The 21,149-nt window shown below is 33.3% G+C and overlaps 1 protein-coding gene across 3 annotated transcripts in view; it reads right to left on the minus strand.

Annotated features, from left to right (window-relative positions):
• SPOCK3 (SPARC (osteonectin), cwcv and kazal like domains proteoglycan 3) overlaps positions 1-21,149 on the minus strand; it is a 497,922-nt gene that overhangs the window by 275,986 nt on the left and 200,787 nt on the right. For all 3 annotated transcript variants that reach the window (XM_045078290.1, XM_045078291.1, XM_045078288.1), the window contains one exon: positions 12,766-12,880. In XM_045078290.1, coding sequence (XP_044934225.1) covers positions 12,766-12,880 — 115 coding nt within the window. The remainder of the gene's footprint in view (positions 1-12,765; positions 12,881-21,149) is intronic.

Consider the following 21,149-nt stretch of genomic DNA (forward strand, 5'->3'; position numbering starts at 1 on the left):
TATAAGAATAGAGAATCTAAGAATTATATGTTCAGCAAAAAAGAATGTGGATTAAAATATGCTGAGAAATTGTACATTAGGTAAGAGTTACTCAGTGATTTTCTTAGAGGTATAAGGGGTTGTTGTAAGACAAAATGATTTGACATCTATAAAATATACCAAAGAGTGTTTCAATTATATGACATTTTTAAAGTACTAAATACTATGTATCAAAAGATATAGTATAGTAATTAATATAATATAATAATTAAAAGAACAAATTCTGGAATCTCAATTGCCAGGATAAATGTCCAAGTCTTCCACTTGAGCAAGTTATGTAAATTCTGTGCCTCAGCTTTTATCATTGGTAAAATGGCAGTAATAATTTTAACTCACTTCACCTCACGTTGTTGTGAGATTAAATTAGTTATGCATACATATGAAAGCATGTGTGTGTGTACATATAATCTGTGTCTGTGCCTGCGTGTGTGTGTATACACTTTAGAAAAGTTCAAGAAATAAATGAAACATGATTAACTTTAGATATTGTCTGCATTTTAAAGAGTTAAACTAATTCACTATCCAAAATACTATGGTCTGTATTTAAATGCAATTAATATTTAAAAAAAGTAATGTAAACTGTGGACTTTGGATGATAGTGATGTGGCAATGCAGGTTTTAAAATATAACAAGTGTACCATCCTGGTGGGAGCTGTTGATAATGGAGGAGGTTATGCATATGGAAATTTTCTATAACTTTTGCTCTGTTTTGCTGCAAACCCAAAAATTCTCTAAAAAAATGAAATCTGTTTTTAAAAAAGTGTTTCAAAACCTCTCTATACTCTGTACTAACTGGAAGATCTATGGACAGTTAGGTCATAAAAAGGTTATATAAACATCAGTTCATAAACATATAACCAATTATCTTTTCATAAAATTATAATTAATTTGTAAGTATAAAAAGGAAGGTATATATATAAAACGTAAACTTTATTCCAAACCCTAAATCTGTCCCTTTAATCTAACTAGCTAACTAGTTCCCATCTTTCTGTATAACTAGTCTCTTGAATACCCAGAATTTTTGTGCTTCAATTTTTGTTTCTGTAAATTGGGCATAATGGTCTTTAGTCTAAAAATTTTGGAGTGTTGTAAAAATATATAAATTTAAGGCATTAAAAAAAACTTTGCATGTATTAAGTATGCAGTAAATGCTGGATTTCATTCTCCCTGAGGACAGTACTAGTGTGTTCATATACCATACAGGCTAAATCTTACACAAGTATAAGGAACATCATTTTAAAGTAGTTATGAGTTCAATTTCACTCAACAAATACTTTAGAGACTCTACTATAAATTAAGCTATGTGATTGAATCTTTCCATCATAAATATTTCAACATTATAGGAATGGAAATATAAATACTATAAAAATACATTTAATCATTATATAAAGAAATTCAGATCTTTCAAAAATGGCCATTGAATTTATGAATTCTAAAAGTGCATAATTTAAATAGAGGAGTTTTAGGACTCACATTCCCTTGGTATATCTTTTTAATAAATAACACTTTAAATTAGTTTCATCATTCTTTTATACAATGCATTATTACAAGGCCCAAAGCATTTCCTTATTGATTCTTTTCAACCTTTGGTGTAAATGAAGCAGAAATTAACATAGCTGATTTTGTCCTACAATAATTTCTTCAACCTTACTCTGTTGTGCTATGCCAGTTTTTTTTTTTTTTTTTTTTTAATATCAGCAGCATCCATTGATTGGTGCCTGAAACATGGATCTAGAAATAGTGTTAATTATCTGCAGCTGCACAGGCAGCAAAGGGAGCATAAAACACTAGGCTTCTTGCTCACAATGTACAAAAACAATGAAACAAACCCTCAGCTGTAAGCATCTCCAGAACTCTTCCCCATGATAACAATATGAAGTGGGTCATTTTCAAAGCCTGGCAAGTCCATCATACATTTTATACCAAACATCTAAATTTTAGAAAACATGATGAAGTTTAAGTTTTTCTTATCATTCATAAAACTATTTTGTCTTAATTGGTGAGGATAATTCTACAGAAAATCAGCACAAGCACGCAGGTATCAGGCTTGTTTGAGGCCAGTCTCACAAAAAAGTCTTTAGGAGACAAATAGCCAAACATGTGAATTTTTGAACACGACTTATTTGGAGAGTTTACGCCCTTCTCCACTTGGGCAGTAATGTTCAAAGCTGTTGGAAGATATCTCATGAGCCTCCCGATCAGTCTACTTCTCTGATTTCAAAGACAGGTATTGTTAACTAAAGCATTATCAATTGTTTCAGTTATTTACAAATCTAAGGCAAGGGTCTATGTCTGCTAGTTTCCTAAAACCAATTGTTAGGGACTCATCTCTCCCTCATATCTTTATATACTCCTCTTACTTTTTTGTTGGCAATTATTTATTCATGGAATCAATACATTTATTTTTATTGAGGTAAAATTGGTATATAACATTATATAATTTTCAGGTATACAAAATTATACTTTGATATCCGTCTACACTATAAAGTGAACACCCCCAAAAGTCTAGTTACCACCCATCACCACAAAATGTAGCCCCTTCACCCATTAGGTAATCATCAGTCTGTTCTCTACATCTATGAGTTCATTCTTGTGTTATTTTATTTATTCATTTGTTTGGTTTTCTTTATATTCTGCATATGAGAGGGTCATATAGTCTTTGTCTTTCACCATCTGATTCATTTCAGTTAGGATAATACCCTTATGTTCCATGCATGCTATCACAAAACGCAAGATTTCATTTATCTTTAGGGCTGAATAGTATTTTCCCGTGTGTGTGTGTGTGTGTGTGTGTGTGTGTGTGTGTGTGTGTGTGTATACCATATCCTTTTCATCCATTTACCCATCAGTGGATAATTGTTGTTTATTTTTTTTTCCATATCTTGGTTATTGTAAATAATGCTACAGTGAACAAGGACATCATTCATCTTTTCAAATCAATGTTTTCATTTAGATAAATACTCAGAACTCGAACAGATGGATCATATAGTAGATCTATTCTTAATTACTTGAAGAATTTCCATATATTCTCAAATATTTAAAAAATTCCAATACTGTTCTCCATAGGACCTAAAACAATTTACATTCCCATTAACAATGTATAAATGTTCCCTTTTCTCCACATTCACTCCAGCACCTGTTGTTTCTTTTTTTGTTTGTTTGTTTGTTTTGTTTTCTTAAAGATTTTGTTTATTAATTTGACAGACAGAGATCACAAGTCGGTAGAGAGGCAGGTAGAGAGAGAGAGAGGAGGAGGCAGGCTCGAACCCAGGAAACTAGGATTATGACTGGAGCCAAAGGCAGAGGCTTTAACCCGCTGAGCTACCCAGGCGCCCCTCTTGTGTTTTTGATAATAGCCCTTCTAACAGGTGTGAGGTGATATCTCACTGTGATTTTAATTTGCATTATGTAATTAATAGTTAGTGATTATGAAAATTTTGTCTGTTGGCCATCTTTATGTCTTCTTTCAAAAAATGTCTATTCAGGTCCTTGGCCCATTTTTAAGGTTTATTTTTTTTTATTGTTTAGTTAGATGAGTTTTTAAAATATATTTTGGACATTAATCCCTTATAAGATAAATGACTTGGAAATGTCTTTTTCCATCCAGTAGACTGTCTTTTAATTTTGATGATTATTTCCTTTGCTGTGCAGAGGTTTTCAGTTTGATGCAGTCCCATTTCTTTATTTTTACTTTTGATTCCCCTGCCTGTGGACCCATAGCCATAAACTGCTAAGTTCAATGTCAAGGAGTTTCTCACCATGTTTTCTTCTGGGAATTTTATGATTTCAGATCTTAAATTCAAGTTGTTAATCTACTTTGAGTTAATTTTTGTGTGTGGTATAGGAGAGTTGTCTAGCTTCATTCTTTTGCATATGGTTTTCCGGTTTTCTCCGCACCATTTATCAGACACTATCCATTCTCTGTTTTATGTTCTTGACTCATTCATCTTAAATTAATTGTCATACATGTGTGGGTTTATTTCTAGGCTCCCAATTCTGTTCCATTGTCTGCGAATCCACACCACACTGTTTTAAGTACTATAGCTTAGCAGTATATCTGAAATCAGGGAGCATAATACCTCCAGTTTTGTTCTTTCTCAAGATTGTTTTGGTGGTGCCATATAAGTTTTAGAATTATTTGTTATATTTCTATGAAATTTTCATAAGGATTTCATTGAATCTGTAGATTGCTTTAGGTCATATAAGCTATTTAACAATATAATTCTTCCAGTCTATGAATACAGGATATCTTTCCATTTTTTTTGCATCTTTGTCACTTTTTTTCATCAATGTCTTATAGTTTTTAGAGTATAGGTCTTTCACCTCCTTGATTTAATTCATATCTAGGTATTTTATTCTTTTCAATGTAATTTTAAATGGAATTGTTTTCTTTCTTTTTTTTTTTTTAAAGATTTTATTTATTTATTTGACAGAGATCATAAGCAGGCAGAGAGGCAGGCAGAGAGAGAGGAGGAAGCAGGCCCCCTGCCGACCAGAGAGCCTGATGTGGGGCTCAATCCCAGGACCCTGAGATTATGACCTGAACCGAAGGCAGAGGATTAACCCACTGAGCCATCCAGGCAGCCCCTGGAATTGTTTTCTTAATACCACTTTCTGATAGTTTGTTATAATGTATAGAAGTGCAACAGATTTCTGTATGTAGATTTTTGTATCCTTAAGCTTTACTGAATTTATTTATTATCTATGTATGTTTTAAAACTTCAGAATTTTATGCATATAGTATCATTTATATCACATGCAAATAGTGACAGTTTTACTTATTTCCTTCTAATTTTGATGGCTTTTACTTCTTTTTCTTACCTTATTACTATGGCTAGGACTTCCAATATTATGTTTAATGAAAGTAATTGAATGAATGAGAATCCTTGTCTTATTACTGATCTTATGGAAAGACATCTAGTTTTTCTCCATTGAGAATGATGTAAGTTGTGGGTTTCTTTGTATATAACCTTTACTAAGTTCAGGTATGTTTCCTCTGTGTAACCATTTTATTGAGAGTTTCTGAATGCTGGTTGTTGCCATTTTTTTTCCCCTGCACCTACTGAGATGGTCATATGATTTTTCTTCTTCTTCTTCTTCTTCTTTTTAATGTAGGGTATTATGTTGATAGATTTGTGGATATTGAACCATCCCTGCAACCCAAGAATAAATCCCACTTGATTGTGGGGAATAATCCTTTTAATGTATTGTTGAATTTGGTTTGCTAATATTTTGTTGAGGATTTTGGGATCTATATCATGAAGGATACTGCTCTTCGTGTGTGTGTGTGTGTGTGTGTGTGTGTGTGTACTGTCCTTCTCTGATTTTGGAATTAGGTTAAGGCTAGCATCATAAAATGAGTTTGAAAGTATTCTTCATCTTCAACTGTTTGGAAGAGTTTGAGAAGAAAAGGTGTTAAATTTTTGAATGTTTGGCAGAATTCACTAGTGAAACCATTGGTCCTGGACTTTCATTTCTTGGGATATTTTTTATTACCCATTCGGTATCACTAGAAATTAGTTTATTTAGATTTTCTATTTCTTCATAATTCAGTCTTACAGGATCATGTGTTTCTAGAAATTTATCTATTTCATCTAGGTTGTTCAATTTGTTGATAGAGATGTGTAATTTTTTAAATAATCTTTTGTATTTCTATGGTATCAGCTATAACTTACTCTTTTATTTCTGATTTGATTTATTTGAACCCTCTTTTTTATAATTGGTTAGTCTAATTCTTTGTCAATTTTGCTTATGTTTTCAAAGAACCAATTCTCAGTTTACTGATCTTTACTACTGTGTTTTTACTTCCTATATTACTTATTTCTACTTTGATCCTTATTATTTCTTTCCTTCTATTAACTTTGGGCTTCATTTGTTCTTCTTTGTCTAATTGTCTTAGGTATAAATTTAGATTTTTTTTTTACTTAAGTTTTTTTCCCTTTTTTTCACTCCTTGAAGTAAGCTTTTATTGATATGAACTTCCCTTTTAGAACTGTATTTGCTGCATCCTATAGATTTTAGTATATCCTATTTTTGTTTTCATTTGTCTCTAAGTACTCTTTTTTTAAATTTATTCTTCAATTTATTCAATGATCTTATTGTTGTTCAATAGCACATTATTCAATCTCCCCATTTTTATGTTTTTTTTTTCCTGTTTTCAATTTGTAATTGTTTTCAGGTTTCACACCACTGTAGTTGCAGGAAAAGATAATTGATATCATTTCAACCTTCTTTAATTTATTGAGAATTATTTTGTGTTTCAACGTGTGATCTACCCAGGAGAATATTTCATGTGCACTTGAAAATAATCCATATTGTGCTGCTTTTGGATGGAATGTTCTATATATATTAAGTCCATTTGGTCTGATGTTATCATTTAGATCTGATGGTTCCTTATTGAGTTCTTGTCTGAATAATATATGAAATTATATAATTTTGATGTTAACATCTCTTACTATTATTGTATTGTTGTCAATTTTCCCCTTTAGGTACTTAATATTTACTTTATTTAGGTGTTCTATGTTAAGTATATAGATATTTAAAATTGTTATATCCTCTTGTTGGATTGTCCCTTTATCATCATGTAATGCCCCTCTTTGTCTGTTATACAGTCTTTATTTTGGTCTATTTTCTCTGATATGAGTATAGCTAAAAGAGCTTTCAGTTTCATTTTTCATGGAAATCATTTTCCATTCCTCCTCTTTCAGTCTGTGTATGACCCTACTTCTAAAGTCAGTCTCAGGGCACCTCGCCAGCTCAGTTCGAAGATCATGTGACTCTTGATCTTGAGGTCATGAGTTTGAGCCCCACATTGGCTCTTGAGATTACATAACTAATAACTAGATAACTAACTAACTAAATAAACTTAAAAAAATAATGTTGGTTTCTTTTAGATAGCATATTAGATGGGTTATGTTCCTTATCCATTCAGCCACCATGTCTTTGATTGAAGAGTTTAGCCCATTTACATTGATAACAATTATTGATCGGTATGCACTTATTGCCATTTTGTTAATTGTTTTCTAGCTGTCTTTTTCTTTTTTCCCTGTCTCTTTGTGGTTTGGTGATTTTCTTTAGTGTTATATTTAGATTCTTTTATTTATTTACCTCTTTAATTTTAGTGTAAGTTCTTGCTTTATGGTTACTATGAGTTTCACATATAACATCCTGTGTATGTAACAGGTGGTTAAGTTGATCTTTTTTTAATAGAATTTATTTATTTATTTATTTGAGCAAGAGTGAGAGCAAGACAGAATAAGAAGGAGAAACAGAGTCCCTGCTGAGGAGAGAGCCCAATGTGGGGCTTGATCCCAGGACTCCAAGATCATGTCCTGAGCCAAAGTGAGCAAACTGAGCCACCCAGATGCCCCTAAGTTGATCATTTTATATTATACATCCCTTAACTAATTAATGTAGTTTTAGTTAATTTTATTACTTTTGACTTTAACTTTCATGCTTGTCTTATAATTGATGGATTCACTATCTATGTTATATATTTACCTTTTCCAGTGAACTATTTTACTTTCTTGTGATTAATTAGGGCCAATTTTTTTTTTTTCTATTCACAGAAGTCCCTTTATCATTTCTTGTAAGGCTGGTTTAGTGGTGATGAGCCTCTTCATTTTTAGCTTGTCTGGAAAACTCAATCTCCACTTCAATTCTGAAGGATAACCTTACAGGGTAAAGAATTCTTGGCTGAAAGTTTTTTTGGTTTTTTTTTTTTTCTTTCAATAGTTTGAATATATGATGCCACTCCCTCTGGCAGCCAAAGTTCGTGTCAAAAATCTTCTGGTAAAGTTATGTGTTTCCCTTTTTTGTAACAAGTTGTTTTTCTCTTGCTGCTTTTAAGTTTGTTTGTTTGTTTGTTTGTTTGTTTTTTCTGTTTAACTTCTACATTTGAACTATAATATGTCTTACTGTGGATCTCTTGGTATTCATCTTGTCTAGAATTCTCTGGGCTTCTTGGACCTGTATGTCTGTTTTCTTTCCTGGATTAGTAAAGTTTTCTGCCATTGTTTCTTCAAAAAAGTTTTCTGGCCTTTTCTCTCTCTTCTCTTTTTTACACCTCTATAATGCAAATGTTATTCTGCTTAATTCTTTCTCAAAGGTCCTTTAAAATATCTTCACTTTTTATAATTCTTTTTTCTTTTTGTTGCTCTGTTTGGGTGAATGCTGTTGAGTTGTTTTCCAACTCACTGATCCATTCTTCTGCTTCATTCAGTCTTCTTTTGAGCTACTCAATGGTTATTTTTTAGTTTAGTTATTGTATTCTTCAGCTTTATAATTTTTTTTAATTTGGCACTTTCTTATATTTTCTATCTCTTTATTTAAAGTTCTCACTGTGTTCATCCATCTTACTCCCAAGTTCAGGGGGCATCTTTATGACCATTACTTTAAAATTATATCAGGCAAATTGCTTATTTCTGTTTTGTTACAGTTTTCCGCTGCGGCTTTTTCTTGTCTGTTTGGAAAAGTCTTCTCTTTACTCATTTTGCCTGACTTTCTGTGTTTGCTTCTATGTATTAGGCAGATCAGCTACCACTTCCCATCTTAAAGGAGTGGTCTCATGTAGGATATATCCTAATGTAAGAGATAGTGTAGGGTTCAGAAGTGCTATCTTCCCTGGCAACCACAGGTATCTTTTACGTGAGCTGTGTGCATCCACCTGCTGTTGTGAGGCTGCAGCTACAAGATGGGAATGAGCAAGGATTTCCTCTGGCCCAGTTGTAGCATATGGCTATGTGGCACAGAGGTGTGTATGTCTCTCACTCGAGGCCACATGTGATGTGTGGCTGCAGCATAAGAGTTGGTGGGGCCCTCAGTAGGGAATACCTTCTGGTGCTAACAGGTTAGAGGGAGAGTTCTAAGTAGTATCCACCAGCACCTGCATTTGAAATTAGTTTGTAAAAATTGCACCTAAGAATGCCTTTGTCCTCAGAGAGAGCCCCAAATTATTGTCTTTCCAGCAGATGCTTTAAGATCAGTAATTACATCTATTTCACATGTGTTCTGGGTACTCTTCAAACACTTGATTTTGGGCTGGATCCCAAGGCAAGTGAGCCTGTGCACAAGCCCCTTAAGAGCATGTTCTCTGTTCCTTACAGTTCTATGGTTTTTCTGGATGTAATTCCCATTGGAAGACATTTGGGGCACTCACCTGTCCTGTGAAGGACCTAGGGGTTGGGGTCCTGACACAGAGAATAGACCCTTCAATTCTTAAGGAAAAGTTCTATATTTTGAGATCCATCCTGATTATGGATTACCATTCCTGGTGTGTATGTGTGTGTGTGTGTGTGTGTTTCAAAGTGTACCCCTTTTTACTTTGTTGGAGAGGCTCTGTTCATTGTTTTTAGGTCTTTTTCAGAGGAAATTATTCCACATGTAGTTATAAATTTATTGTGTCCATGAAAGGAGGTAAGTTCATGATTTTTCTACACTGCCATCTTGAACCCTTCTTTCTCAACAAATTTATTAAAGATATTTGTTGATGACTTCTATATCCTTTCCAGACTATGTTCAACAAATAAGCACAAAGCACACAGAAAATAACTTCCACTTAGATTATCTATGTTGACCAGTTCAAATGATCAAACTACTCAATTTTCTTCTCTAAGCATTCAAAAATAAAAGCTATTTTAATATATTCTTCAAAGAAAATATATACTAGCCAGCATGTCAAGCTGATTATAAAGTAGTAAGACATAGACACTGACTTCATGAAACTTCCTGTCAGTTGATGGAGATTAATGTTAGATAATATATTACATATACATTATGTTAGACAATATATTATATATATATTATATATATATACATATATTACAAATGCATATGAATATTTCAAAATGAGTTCAGCATTCTAAGGTAATGGAAAAATGGATATGTCATCTAGTTTGAGAGGGATAGAGAAATTAGGAAAACATCTTTGAAAAATAGGATTCTTCCTACAGATGCAAACAAAAAATTCCATTTTCTCTTTTATGGGGAAAAAATGATAAGTGGTTTCATTAAATAAAAACAGTAATAATCTCTAATCTAAACTATGTAAGTGACCAGAATTGATTAATTAAACTGTTTTCCTTGTTTTCTGTACCTCATCCCCATATCATACACACAACACCCAGATTTAAGAACTGCTATATTTATATTAGCCAACTTTTACTGATCAAACTGCTTGGTAAAACTCTCCTTCCCTAAGTGTTGTATAAACATTCATTATGTACTGACATCCTCAAAGCAAATAAAGCATATCAAATATTAATCTTAAAATCAATTCTTTGGAAACTAGTTATTTATTTCTTGAATACAGTGTGTATTGAGTGCAAATTTTATAGTAGCGTCTATCAGAGTAGAACAGGGCTAAATACTATTTACATAAAACACTTAGAATTCCACCTACTTAAGACATAGTAGTCTCCCCAACTTCCCCAGCCTCCTACTATACCAAAGGCAGAGATAGCAATGGTGCTCTCTTCAGGACAGTTCACCTGTTTATATTAAGAAATATTCTAGCTATTGGTTCTGAGCCTTTATCATGTTTTGTTTTGTTTTTTTTTTTTAAGATTTTATGTATTTATTTGACAGACAGAGATCACAAGTAGACAGAGAGGCAGGCAGCCAGAGAGGAGGAAGCAGGCTCCCTGGTGAGCAGAGAGCCTGATGCGGGATTTGATCTAAGATCCTGGGATCATGACCCAAGCCAAAGGCAGAGGCTTTAACCCACTGAGCCACCCTGGCGCCCCTGAGCCTTTATCATGTTAAGAAAGGTTTTTTTTTTTTTTTTTTTTTGTCTGTAGTAACATGTTTTTGTTTTGTTTTGTTTTTAATAATTTAGAGAAGCAGTGAGACAGCACAGTTGTAAAAAGCATGGACTTTGGTGTCAGTATGTATTTATTGGATCAATGCTCTGAAAATTCTCAGTCAGTTACTTTAACTTCTCCTGGCTTCAGCATTCAGCAATTGTGGAGTCTCTGCCCCCAGGCATGAGATTAGCTGTGAGGTCTTCAGTTGCTCTTTGACTTGGTTCAGAGGACCAGAGGTGAAATGGCCAATGAAGTGTTAAATGTGTATAGATGAAAATCTTTCTCAGGGTCTCTGAAACTTGTGATGAAACCGTTTTGGCATTTTTATGAAATGAATTGACTACATCTCTGCAATTTAGGTGAGGGATTATACAGGAAATCTTTCCAATACCACCCTCTTACTGATTCCTGAAGTAAAAATTAACTCTTCCTCATCCCCTCCATACATATGTTTGCACATTAATATTTAAAATTTTGATGATTAATTAATATTAGTCCAAGAAATTCAGTAGCTTTTTGAAATCCTATGGAAATAAATAGAATAATAAAATTCTGGCCCAAAGTTTCTGAGGCCCTTGGTAAAATTAACAGAGGACATGATTGAGTGGGGAATATTTTGTTGATAGTTCTGCTTTCCCATTTTGTGTCCTCCCACAATGCATTAACTTTATAACAACACTGTTTCCTAGAAATCTTTTACATTTTGAATTCCAAAACTCTTGCCCGCTTTCTCCCTCTCTCTCTCTTACTTCTGCAAATACACTACTGATATGCCATGAATCTTTCATCCCAAGTGAACTCATTCCTAAATTCTTTTCTTGGTTGCATTAGTCTGCCTTGACACTTGAAACCTGACACTGTAGACGTGGCATTATGGAATAAGCTCTTCCTTGACTCCATTCAGCATACAATAAGGCGTTTTATGCATATGTACTTTTATATCAATAAGAAAAGCCAACAAAATTTAAATTTTTCCATTTTCTAGAAATGTTACATTCTTATTCGTTAATGTTTTTAATCTCTGTTGGTGTGTTTGAATAATAGACTTTAAAGTAAGTACACTGAAATCAAAATGCAATTAATCCCCGAACATACCCAAATAGTGAAATTCCCTTGCTCATTTGATGTGAGAGTAATATAGATCCAATATCAAAAAAAAAAAAAAAAAGTGTTCTCATAAAGAGAATTCTTTTTAAAGTAATAAAGGGAATGAATATGCCTGCTTGCTTCAGTCAGTTACCCAGTGATTTTACTTTTGGTTGTGGCATGCTTCAATCCTTAGGACGCAGCATGAAACTTTACAGGATATTTCTAAACTACCAATCCTCCTCGAAATAGAGCCTATCTGACAAAAGCAGTGATATCATTATAAAAAAAAATATTTAAAACCCTTTCTTCTTTTAAATTTTGAATAAACTTCCAGACTACAAGGACTCCACCAGTATGAGTGCTTCCTTAGAGTAAAGTGTCCTCAAGGGTTCTAGGTTCATGTTTCTATATTGTGACTTTTCATCTTTTTTTATGAACATCTCTCATTTTTTCCCCTTTGGCTTGGTTTCCAATTATCCCTTCAGGAAAATATGACATTTGACAAGGCATAAGCATAAATATTTAGAGGGTAACAAAATTGTACTTATTCCTTAAAACAGAAAAAATGTAAGTATGCAGATATAAGACTTTAATCCAATCTTCACAAAATCCTCTTTTTTAATAATATATGCCTAAATTCTGTAATCCATAGTAATTCTGATTGATTACAATGTTTAATACAAGTGAATTATAATTGAATTAACCAAGCCTCTAAAATTGTTTCAATAAAACTCTGGATAAAAGCTTAGCAGATATTGCCAAATATTTACACTCAGCAGTTATACATGGTAAGGAACACTATTCAATCAGTGGAATTTAATTTAATAATGTTTACCTGTGTGTAAGCCTCCGGTGACTAATGCAGACTGCAGTCTGAGAATCTTGAGCAATGCATACTTTATGGCGACTACATTTCATCTTTAGGCATGGATCTTTAGCTGGATCTAAAGCTAAAAAAAAATTGTTCAGAAAATATTAAGATATGTTTCTGAGAAATGGAGGTATCTAATCTCATCAAACAATTTGATCAAGGACTTTACATAGAAGTTCAGCTCTAAATTTTCTTCACATTCTTCCTCTTTTGAGATGCTTCTATTTCTACCTTCCTAACTCAGAGTTCATAAATGGCTGCAGTTTTGTCTTATTTATTCCATTCAGAAGATAAAATACCTGCCTATGATCAAACAATGTGTAAACAAAACGGAAACTTCAACACAAAATTTTTCTATAGTTGTTGTTTTCTAAGCAGTAAAGATGTAGAGATAAAGTTGGGGTGTGTTACTGTAATACTTCTGTCAGTAGACAATAATAATTTCTACTTTTGTTTTCCCTAGAGAGATGTAGGTGGGAGGAGATAAAGGATTAAACCCAAAAGATGTTAGTGGGCATTAATAAATCTTTGGATATATAAGAAAAGTCTACAGCTACACTAGGAACCGGCTGAGTGCATCAGGGTAATAATTGAGATATTGCATTGTCATTTTTAAATCTTGCTTGAAATTTGAACCACTATTTTTCTAAACAAAATGTCTCTCTTGGTGGATGCCAACACAAAGATTGTGTGATTTGTTGGTGATATTTTAAATAACAGTTTTAATAAGAAATAACTTGCATACAATTCATTCTTTTCATCTTGAAATTCTGTCATTTTCAGTATATTCACAGCTATGAAATTATTATCATAATAAATTTTAGAAAATTTTTATTACCTCAAAGAAATGATGCCCTTTAATTATCACCTTCCAATTACCACGCCAACTACCCTAACTCCTTCACAATCCCTAATAAGAGTACCCACTAATATAATTTCTGTCTCTACAGATTTGCCCATTCTGAATATTTTATGTACATGATATTATACATTATGTGGTCTTCTCTGACTGGTTTCCCTTGTTTGGGGCAATGTTTTCAAGGTCCAACCATGTTCTAGAATGCAACACTACTTCATTCCTTTAAATTGCTAAATATCATTATATAGATATACTATATTTTATTTATCCATTCACTAGTTGAGGGAAATTTTGTTGTTTCTACATTCTGTTTATTATGAATAATACTGTTATTGGTAATCACTATTTGTGATGTTTGGTGATATTTTTTGTGATTTTGTGTGTGGAAAGCCAAGGAGGGAATTGGCACAAATAAGAAACAGGCACTGAATGTCCACTTTGGGTACATGTCACAACTGAGAGGAAAAGAACTCATGCAAGATGGAAACTGAAAACAAAATTCTAATGCATGTAGAAAAATGGAGCACAGGTGACCTGAAAGATGTGTATTTAGAATATGAAGAAGTATTTGGGAGAGCCCTGAGCTTTTCACTGACCATGAAAGAGCTGGTCTCTTCAAATTTTAAACTTAGAGGAAACTAGAGTTAGCATTTGGTGTACAAATCAAATTTAGTTTTATGAATGTGTTAAATCAATAACCTAACTAAAGTTAATACATTTTATTTTATTTTTTTTAAGATTTTATTTATTTATTTGACAGAGAGAAATCACAAGTAGATGGAGAGGCAGGCAGAGAGAGAGAGAGAGAGGGAAGCAGGCTCCCTGCTGAGCAGAGAGCCCGATGCAGGACTTGATCCCAGGACCCTGAGATCATGACCTGAGCCGAAGGCAGCGGCTTAACCCACTGAGCCACCCAGGCGCCCAAGTTAATACATTTTAATAAACAATAAATGAACCCAATTTCAATCAAATACAGATACAAACTACATATATAGGTGCTCATATATAAAAACACATTTTGGGGTGCTGGTTGACTCAGTCTTTGAGCACACAACTCTTGATTTTGGTTCAGGCTGCACATCAGTGGGAAGTCTGCTTGAGATTCTCTCTCCTTTCGCCAATCCCCGTTCATGCTCTCTCTCTTTCTAAAACCAATCGATCAATCTTATAAAAACTTACACATTTTCTTTCTCCAAAAAGTATATTTCTACAAAACTCTTTTTTGAGATTTCAAACTCATGAGATTTAAAATTAAAAATACTAACATATAGAGTTGATCATATGTTCACTAGTAGACATCTTACATCATAATAATATGTTCAAGTGCATCTGTTAAGTTTCTTCTGAGAAAAAAATTAATAGTCAATGATTAGATCAATTATAGTTTTTCTTAATTTCAGAGAAATTTTAAAACATAAGATAAACAAAAGTAGTTATTTTATTCTCTAAGAAATGTTGAATATACTTTGTTCACCATGCAAATGCAAGTTGCTAGAACATTCTCATACTATCACAGTTTAAACTATCACTAATTAGAAAATTGTCTCATTGAACTCTTGCACTTTAGACCTGTATGAATTCTTGTCAGACAACATAAAAGAAAGTACATACAATAACTTAGAAAGCATTAAAATGTTTTGTGATATTTCTAATCTTTAGTCTATTTTGATTTTTTAAAATATTTTATTTATTTATTTGAAAGCAAGAAAGAGAGGCACATGAGCGGGAAGGGCAGAGGAAGAGGGAGAGAGAGAATCTCAAGCTGGCTCCATGCTCCATGATGTAGGGCTTGATCCCAGGACCCCAAGATCATGACCTGAGCTGAAACCAAGAGTTGTATGCTTAACCAACAGGTGCCCCCTATTTTGACTTTTAATTGCGAATACCACTTTCAAATATTGATTGAAATCAAACAATTCTGGCTAAAAAAAATGTCATTATACATACAATTTTATCTATATTCATATGTCCTACACTCATTGTGAATATATTTAACCTAACATACATTATTCTGAAAAAGGAGTGTATTTGTTTTGAAATAAAATAATAAAAATAATTTCACATGTATTTGTACATGTGAAACTATCAGGATTAATCTAATCTAGTTATACACCAAATTCAGACCATTAATAATTATCTTTACTTATTTATTTTAGTTTTATTTATCTTATACAGCTTACATTAGATAATTTTCTAAAGTTCCATGACACCTCTTACATTATACCTACTTAATAAAAGTACAAAAAAGTACAAATAAAAGAACCCCAAAATTGACATAGAATGAGAAAGAAATTATCAGAACAAATACAGCACATGAAAATTAATTTAATAAAATTTTACATACAATTCTATAGAAATGATCAAATGAAAGAGTAGTAGTATTTGTCAGGAGATTGAAAATACAATAGAAAGTGAACATGAAGAACCAGATACATAGGATCTACAGTAAGGAAAAGATCACTTTCTGTGCATGTGATTTTAACCATCTGTATTTTTGAATAGAACTTACATTGTTGGCAGCTTAAAAATTATAAAACATCACACACTGTAAATACAGATGCTTGAGATTTTATTCTTGAAATCACAACAATAACACAACCATCTTCCCCTTGGCTGAAGCCCATGGATTAGACTCAATCCTGTATTTTAAAAAAGCCTGGCATAAATTCATCACCTCCTTCTGTTGCTATCCTTTTCTTTCCATCTTTTTCAAATTAACATCTCCTATTCTATTCTGTATTATTGTGTTAGTGTATTTTTTCTCAAGCATCCAGTACCATGATCCCTAGGAAGATTTCAGCTAGCACACTCAAATTCATCTGGCTATGTTCTTTCTGTCTTAATCTTTCGTAATCTTTCTGACTGATGTGAACTAACCTGGGGACATAACTAATACTTCTTTTTAGTTTTGTTATAAAAAAAAAAAAAGGCAGTCTGAATGCTTTATATTTGCACTCGTGGTGTGGTTGCATTTCACTTGTGATATAGAATTTCCCTCACTCTTTCACCAGAATATTTGTTTTTTAGTCCAGAATCCCCCACTCATTGCTAGACCAGAGAAAGCTAGGACATATCCAGCCTGACCCAGCTGCTAATGGTGGAAGTACCTGAGAGAGCAAGGGTAGGTGAGAACAGGAAACAAACATGACTGTAGACAGGTATGTCAGTTTGAAAAGATCTAATTCTTGAGAAGAGGTCCTTACATCAAGGCAACCAATAAGTAAGGACATACAATACAGATGTTGGGTCAAGAAAACAAACAGAGAAAATGACTGAAAGGTGCTGAATTCCCATCGCAGCAGAAGAATCATTAGTTTTCATGTTTCATGCAGGTGGTCTTCAAAGAGAGAAAGGCAAAAAGTAAGTCATTAAGGTGCAAAGATAGGTATTATTGTTTGTATCAAGAACTGAAATAAACTTCAAGATCAGAACTCTTTTTGTTTTTTGTTAGCATTTGGTTTATTAACATCAAGTCTGTTTTCTCCAGAGAAACAGAACCAACAGATGCATCTATCTATCTATCTATCTATCTATCTATCTTTACTATAAGGCATTGACTCATGTGATTATGGAGGCTGAGAATTCCAAAATCTGCTGCCAGTAAGCTGGAGACCCCATGGTAAAGTTCTCATATGAGTCCAAAGGCCTGAGAATCAGGAGAGCTGATGGTGTAAGTTACTGTCTGAGTTTGAGTCCAAAGATAGGAGGAGATGGATGTTTTGACTCAAAGACAAGCAGAAAGAAACCTTTCTTTTTTTTTTTTTTAATATAGTTTGGTGTTTTGGTTTTTTTTTTTAATTTTTTATTTTTTATAAACATATATTTTTATCCCCAGGGGTACAGGTCTGTGAATCACCAGGTTTACACACTTCACAGCACTCACCAAAGCACATACCCTCCCCAATGTCCATAATCCCACCCCCTTCTGAAATAAACTTCAAGATCAGAACTCTTAATCTGTAAAAACTCACTTCTGGAATTTAACAGTGTTTATCCACAAAAAAATGTGTAGCTTTTTAGAAGATTAAATCCCAATGACTTTAGGCTAAAGCACTTTTAAATAATTCTGCATTTTACTTTTAGTGGGGCTAATGTTGAACCAGTTACCTTAGTTAAACCAACACCAGAGAAAAGATTTCTTAAAATCTTGACAAATATAATAAAAACTTAATATTCCCAATATTGATTCAGATTTTTCAAAGACAAATATTACTAGTTTTTGTAGTAAAAACTAGTAATATTTATGTAGCTTGATGGGTTCATCTATAAAAGTCAAGCTTTTGGACTGAATGCCAAATTAACATTCTTCTTTCAAAACATGTTATTAGATTTCAGCATACATTTTGGCACCAGATATCCTACATGGAATGGATCCTGTCCTCAACAGACTCAATATTTTCATTGGAAAAGATATATATATATCTTTTATATATATATATGACAATTAGAATACATTGTTAAGTGGAAATTATACGCATACATATTTACTGTGTATATACATTTAGCTATGTGAAAACACATATACACACACAGTTTAAGGAGACATATAGTGGTGAATGAGGGATAATTAGGATGAATGCAAACTTAGGTAGGTTTTGAAATATGCACAATAAGCAAAATGAAAGAAAACTCCATATAAGAAGATAGTATGAATTGCATAAGATATAAAAAGTATGCTCTATCCTTGGAATGACAGATGGTTCATGATCAATGAAATATAAAATGTGCATGCTGCCTGAAAGTACTAGGAAAAAACACTGGGGAGGCAGATGAAAGCTTATTACCTTTTGGAACTCTCCTTTTTAGAAATGCCATGTCACTCAATGATTTTAATTTGGAGAGTGACATAATTATGTTTTATGGTAAAGAGATCACTCATAAAATTTGGTTATGCTTTGAATAATATTTGATCAAGACAAGGAAACTAAGAATGTCCAGCGGAGAAAGAATAAGAATCCACTCTAGGGGAACTGAGTGTAAAGATGGGCATGGGAACAAGGCTACCTTTGGAGCAGAAAAAAAAGAGGATTTTGAGAGTGTCAAGCACTGGTCTGTTGGAATAGGTATTCTGAGACAACTAAATCTGAATCTTCCACCATTTGTGGACTTTTTCTGTTATTAAAATTGCTATAACTGGGGAGCCTGTGTGGCTCCGTGGATTAAGTCTTTGCCTTCGGCTCAGGTCATGATCTCAGGGTCCTGGGATTGAGCCCTGCATTGGGCTCCCTGCTCAGCAGGAGCCTGCTTCCGCTTCTCTCTCTCTGACTACTTGTGATCTCTGTCTGTCAAATAAATAAATAAAATCTTCAAAAACAAACAAATAAATAAATAGATAAATAAATAAATCTTTAAAAATATATTGTTATAACTAATTTTCTTTTTATTAGTATTTGCCCAGTTAACTTTTGTCTGAATTCCTTTATTTTTAATTCTTAATTTTTATAGTTTAAGACTGTTCTCAGGAATTCTTAGATGGATTTACAAGCCCAGTCTAAGATGACCTATCTCCTCTTCTGTTTCAAATGTGATTTTTTTTTTATTTAATTGTACTCTTTCTTCTCACTTTGCTTTGTGCTTTCTAAAAAGATTTTATTTATTTATTTGACAGAGAGAGAGCAAGAGATAAAAGCAGGGGGAACAATAGAGGTTGAGCCCAATGCAGGGCTTGATCCCAGGACTCCAGGATCCCAACCAAAGCCCAAGGCTGATACTCGACTGACTAAGGCATCCAGGTGCCCTATTTTGTGCTTTCTATTTTGCAGGGGTTTTTTTCTTTTTTTTACTTCTTCTTTCCTGCCTCATAGTGTGTTAATTATATTTTTTAACCTTTCTTTCTTTTTATTTATTTATTTATTTGTTTGTTTGAGAGAGAGCAGGAGCCGGGGGGGGGGGGCAGGCAGAGGGAGAAGGAGAAACTGACTCCCCACTGAGCAGGAAGCTTGATCCCAGGACCCTGAGATCATGACCTGAGCTGAAGGCAGATGCTTAAAAGACTGAGCCACCCAGCCACCCAATTATATCTTATTTAGTACCTTTTTTCTTCTGCTAGTTTGGAAGTCAAAACTCTCTTTCACTGATTTCCTTGAAGTGTTTACACACACAAATAATAATAATAAATGTTATTATTTTTACTGTTATAGCTTATTTAAAATCATAAAATCTGCCATTTACCCATCACTGCTTCTTGGAATTTACATTTCCTTTTGGGTTCTCTTTTTTTGTTGTTGTTTGATTGTTTTTGTTTTTGTTTTTGTTTTCTTTAAAGATTTTATTTATTTATTTGACAGAAAGAGATCACAAGTAGGCAAAGAGGCAGGCAGAGACAGAGGAGAAAGCAGGCTCCCTGCCAAGCAGAGAGCCTGATGTGGGACTCGATCCCAGGACCCTGAGATCATGACCTGAGCTGAAGGCAGAGGCTCACCCCACTCAGCCACCCAGGAGCCCTTGGGTTCTCTTGTATAATTTTATGTGTGGAAGCATATTGTTTTATCGTTCTTTTGGCGTGTGCAATTGGTACTATACCTTTTATATATTTTTCTGAATGTATCTTTATTTTCCAATCATTTTCATTTTTTTAAAGACATTTCAGAAAGTGAGAAAGAGAGAGCATAGGTTGGGGGACAGGCCTAGGGAAAAGGAGAAGCAGACCCCCTGTTGAGTATGGAGCCAGACACTGGGGTGGATTCCAGGACTCTGGGATCCTGACCTAGCCAAAGGTCAGGACGCTTAACCAACTGAGCCACCAGGTACCCCTCTAATCATTTTTAAAGGATAATTTAGCTGTGTCTGGAACTCTTATGTGATAATTACTTTTTTCTGGCCACAGTAAAAAAATATTATTTCATGTTATTTTGCCCTCTGTTGCCACTAATTAATAAGTCTATTTTCAGTCTGTAGTACTGTGTAAACTATTAGCCTTTACTCCCTGGATATTATAATATTTTCTTATCATCAAAACTTTGTGTTGTGAGATGCTTATCTCCAACTAGTACACCAAAGACATAAGCAAATATGTCCTTCTGTTTGAATTTCAACTAGTAACATAAGTATACTTAAGTAATGAAAGAATTCTTTAGCCATTTGAAAAAAAAAAAAATGAAGAAAACAAAAACTAAGTTAAACATTCATCGCGTGCCATTGAAGGCCGGGTTTCAACTTTGGAAAAATGTTGGAAAATTTATATCACTAAATAGCGAAATCAAAGTACGCATCAGCATTCACTTGGTGAAATGTCTCTCTAAACTTAATTGTGTGTTTTCACATAAAATGAAGTGACCGGTAACTCAAACATATTTTTAAAACCTTCACGGTTCAGCAATGACGCACTGAATATGCTTCCGTTGATGTTTTAACAACAGTTCATTTCACTAAAACTCTATGCTGTAAAACTATAGGAAGAAATAGTTTTCTAGGGAATTTTTTTTTTTTTTTTTTTTATTGGATTTTTTTTTTTTTTAATTTTTTATTTTTTATAAACATATATTTTTAT

The sequence above is a fragment of the Mustela putorius genome, unplaced genomic scaffold (genome assembly GCF_011764305.1).
Source record: "Mustela putorius furo isolate JIRA1106 unplaced genomic scaffold, ASM1176430v1.1 tig00000242_pilon_pilon_pilon, whole genome shotgun sequence".
Classification (NCBI taxonomy): Eukaryota; Metazoa; Chordata; class Mammalia; order Carnivora; family Mustelidae; genus Mustela; species Mustela putorius.